Below are 3,515 nucleotides of genomic sequence, written 5' to 3' on the forward strand. Positions count from 1 at the left end.
GGATGACATCATCCCGGTCTGCCGCGAGCTGGGCATTGGCATCGTGGCTTACTCGCCCCTCGGCCGCGGCTTCCTCACGGGTGGGCTCTCATCTTGACACACTGCGTGGAATAAAGATGTGCATTGCAGGGCCGCATCCGCCAGCAGTACATGTCCAGGGGTGCAGCGGCTGCCCTGGACGGATGGCGGTCCCTGCACTCCTGAACGGCTATGGTTGGTGCAATGCTGCATCTGCTGCAGACGGCAGGCATTGCAATGAATTTGGACTCTGGGGCAACTGCGGGGCAGCAACAGACACAGGGCAAGGCGTGCAATTGGTCCAAACACAGCTCTAACTTTTGTGGCAGGCGGGCATGTGCAGACACGTGGGACGCATGGGAGCTTTGTCAGGGTTTCTGATCATAGCGGTGCTTCAGGCGGACCGCAGCAGCATGCAAAAAAAAAAACAACGCCTTATTGCCTTCGCCAAGACTTGTTCTTTTGTCTCCCACATGTTTTACTGCCACGCGCAACACGGGTAACCACACCCACTCACGAAACATCTTGTGTTTTGCTGTGCCACCTCGTTGTTGCGCCCACCTTCATTCCAGGCGCGCTGCCGCCGCCCGACCAGCTGCCAGAGGGGGACATCCGCCGCGAGCGACCCCGCTTCAAGGCATACGAGAAGGCGAGGGGGCGCCCGATCGACAGGCGCTGCCGCTGCCGCTGCCCGCGGCCGGTCGCTACCGCCGACTGCTGATTGCATCGTTTGGTTGGATGCGTGCCCAAGTTCATGCTTTCTGCCCAAGAGCTACCCATCACCTGTGGCCGCAACTCTGAGCTCATCTACATCTCTCCCGTGCATTACCGTAGTGTGACAGATCAACCGCCACAACCTCAACAGATCCCCCACACGTCTCCCTCCACCCTCCAACGTTGGAGGGTTAACCCTCAACCCCCCAGAACATTGCTCTGGTGGAGAAGATCAAGGGTGTGGCTGCCGCCAAGGGCTGCACCCCCGCGCAGCTGGCGCTGGCCTGGGTCATCTCCCGGGGCAGCGACGTCGCTCCCATCCCCGGCACCACAAAGGTGGGCGCGGCGGGTCACGCCGAGGGTGGTCGATGAGGGCAGGGACGGGGATGACGGGCCAGTCAGGGCTAGGTGCAGAGGGGGGCACTCAAGGGCAGGTTGTCAAGTTTCATGCAGGAGAGAAGCCGCTATGGCACAGCAGGAAAGCGAATCCCGCGAATTCTAGAGACGCGACGTCAAGCCTGTTGCGGCACGTTGTGAACAAATACACCTTGCTAAAACAGCTCTAGTATCCCTGGTCAACGCAGTCAAACACGTCGTCTCTCTTGGTCAAACCCTGCAGGTGGCGCGTCTGGAGGAGAACGTGGGCGCGCTGGGTGTGGAGCTCAACACTGCTGACCTGGCGGCGCTGGAAGGGCTGGGGGCAGAGGTGGTGGGGGACCGCTACGATAACATGAAGGGTGGGTCCATGGGAGGGGAGGGGCTGGGGGCGGAGGTGGTTGGGGACAATGGTGAGAACGTGAAGGGCGGGTCAATCGGCAAGGAGCTTGAGGGGCTCAGCAGCCTCGCGACCAGCGCTTGATTGCGTTGGTGAATTTCGTGCGAGACCGGCGCGCCTTGATTTGCTGCGCGGTTGAGCTGAATCATTCAGCTGGTCGGCGTGGCAGCAGGTGAGGGCGGCGGTCGTTAAGTGGGAACCGGTAAGTGTTGAAGCATCTGCATTTCGCAAGCTGCACCTGCGTGATGTTCGAGTCACAAGGTGCCAACAGCCCCTCGGCCAACAGCGGCGTGGTCAATCCTCCCTGCTGCCGGATTGGCAATCGCCCCCTCCCCCCCCCCCGCAGCTTCGTCGTACCACTACGGTCGCAAGTGAGAGGCGCTGCGGCTGGCCCCTCCTGTGACTGGCATTGGGCAAGAGCTGCTGCAACAAGCGCATACGTATGTGTGTGAGCGCGTCACACGGTGCGCTCTTCCTTGCAAGAAAATACTGGGCCGATAGAGAAATTTAATACTGGGCCGATAGAGAGATGTCAACGGGCTGCGCATTACTTGCTGGCCATGTGCTGAACTTCAAATTACTCGCACAACCTTTTTGCATACACTGGCATCAATTATGGTAATGCCGGCAGCGAGCCCCCTGCAGGTTGTGACAGTGATGGTTTGGGGCCAAGTGCCCCCTGACAAGACCAGCAAGAGCGGACGGATGGTGTAAACCACGCATTGAAGCGCCACGCGTGTTGCCGACCACACATCATTTGGCTCATTGGCCGCAGCACAATGGCGATATTGCCGTGTCTGGCGACCCTCACGTGATGCACTCTTCCCACCGGGAATCTGGCAGATTGCTTGTGAGCAGGCAGTTGGGAATTCGCTTCACAGCAATGCAATGAATGACCTCTTCAAGGTTCGAAACCAGCAACAATGTGTCTCAGTTGCAATTATATGTGCACATTGCCACCGCCCGGGCTCATCATTCGCTGATGCGTTGTGTGTCAAGGCCCCGTGCGCCGCCTGTCACTTGCGACCATAGTGGTATGTCATGCCTGCGGGTGTTTGTTAAGGGGGGGGGCGCGAGAAGGGGGTGGGAGGGGTGAGCGATTTAGGCCGCAGCATGCCTAGAGACACTGAAAACCAAGCACCCATCAAAGGACATACAAAGCTGGGATGTGAGGTCCATTGAAAGACCTCAGCCCTGAGCCCTCAGAACGTAACCCTCAGCCCCCCTTTGCAGCGAGCGACAAAGAGCAGCGCTGTCCCTTGCGCGTCCCCCCCCGAAAGCACGAGACCTCGCTGCAGCCAGCCCCAGGATGACATTGCACCCCAAAATAATGCGAGATGGGTGCGGCAGGCGCGGCGGCCCTCCCATGGACCCGCCCTTCATGAAGGAAAATTACCCCGCACCCACATCCACCCCTCGGCCCTCCCGTGGACCCACCCTTCATGTTGGGGTAGCGGTCCCCCACCACCTCCGCCCCCAGGCCATCCAGTGCCGCCAGGTCAGCAGCGGTGAGCTCCACGCCCAGTGCGCCCACATTCTCCTCCAGGCGCGCCACCTGCGGGGTTTGACCGCGAGGTTCGAGGTGGTCGACGGCGTTTGACCGCGTTTGACCGGGGTGAAGCTCATCCTGTTCAATCCACTATGACTGCACATTGCGTTATTAACAGGGTGAGCGAATTCGAAAAATGCTCTGTAAAGTCAATGGGCGTTAAGTGAGTGCATCCATTGGCTTCCCTCAGGCTGCATCTCTCCTTCCCTTTCAGCCCCCCGGCCGCAAATCACCGTACTGCTTGCATCCCGGCCCCCCACACACAAACTCTCGCGGCTCGCTGCAGCGCACGTTCACCTTTGTGGTGCCGGGGATGGGGACGACGTCGCTGCCGCGGGAGACGACCCAGGCCAGCGCCAGCTGCGCGGGGGTGCAGCCCTTGGCGGCCGCCACACCCTTGATTTTCTCCACCAGGGCAATATTCTGGGGGTTGAGGGTTGGGGGGGGGGTGCGCGGGGG

General features: G+C 60.3%; 2 protein-coding genes across 2 annotated transcripts in view; one reads left to right on the forward strand and one right to left on the reverse strand.

Annotated features, from left to right (window-relative positions):
• Positions 1-182: 182 nt before the first annotated feature.
• MNEG_3063 (aldo/keto reductase) lies at positions 183-1,882 on the forward strand (the record flags this gene model as incomplete). Its single annotated transcript, XM_014048460.1, has 5 exons — positions 183-213; positions 591-718; positions 943-1,068; positions 1,352-1,520; positions 1,854-1,882. 5 exons carry the CDS (start codon positions 183-185, stop codon positions 1,880-1,882), a joined length of 483 nt encoding a protein of 160 aa, XP_013903914.1.
• A 641-nt stretch (positions 1,883-2,523) lies between these two features.
• Positions 2,524-3,515, reverse strand: part of MNEG_3064 (hypothetical protein) — a gene marked incomplete at both ends in the record, with an annotated part of 6,130 nt that continues 5,138 nt past the window's right edge. The window contains 3 exons of the mRNA XM_014048461.1: positions 2,524-2,552; positions 2,945-3,062; positions 3,354-3,479. Coding sequence (XP_013903915.1) covers positions 2,524-2,552; positions 2,945-3,062; positions 3,354-3,479 — 273 coding nt within the window. The remainder of the gene's footprint in view (positions 2,553-2,944; positions 3,063-3,353; positions 3,480-3,515) is intronic.

This window comes from Monoraphidium neglectum (assembly GCF_000611645.1).
Source record: "Monoraphidium neglectum strain SAG 48.87 unplaced genomic scaffold scaffold00371, whole genome shotgun sequence".
NCBI lineage: Eukaryota > Viridiplantae > Chlorophyta > Chlorophyceae > Sphaeropleales > Selenastraceae > Monoraphidium > Monoraphidium neglectum.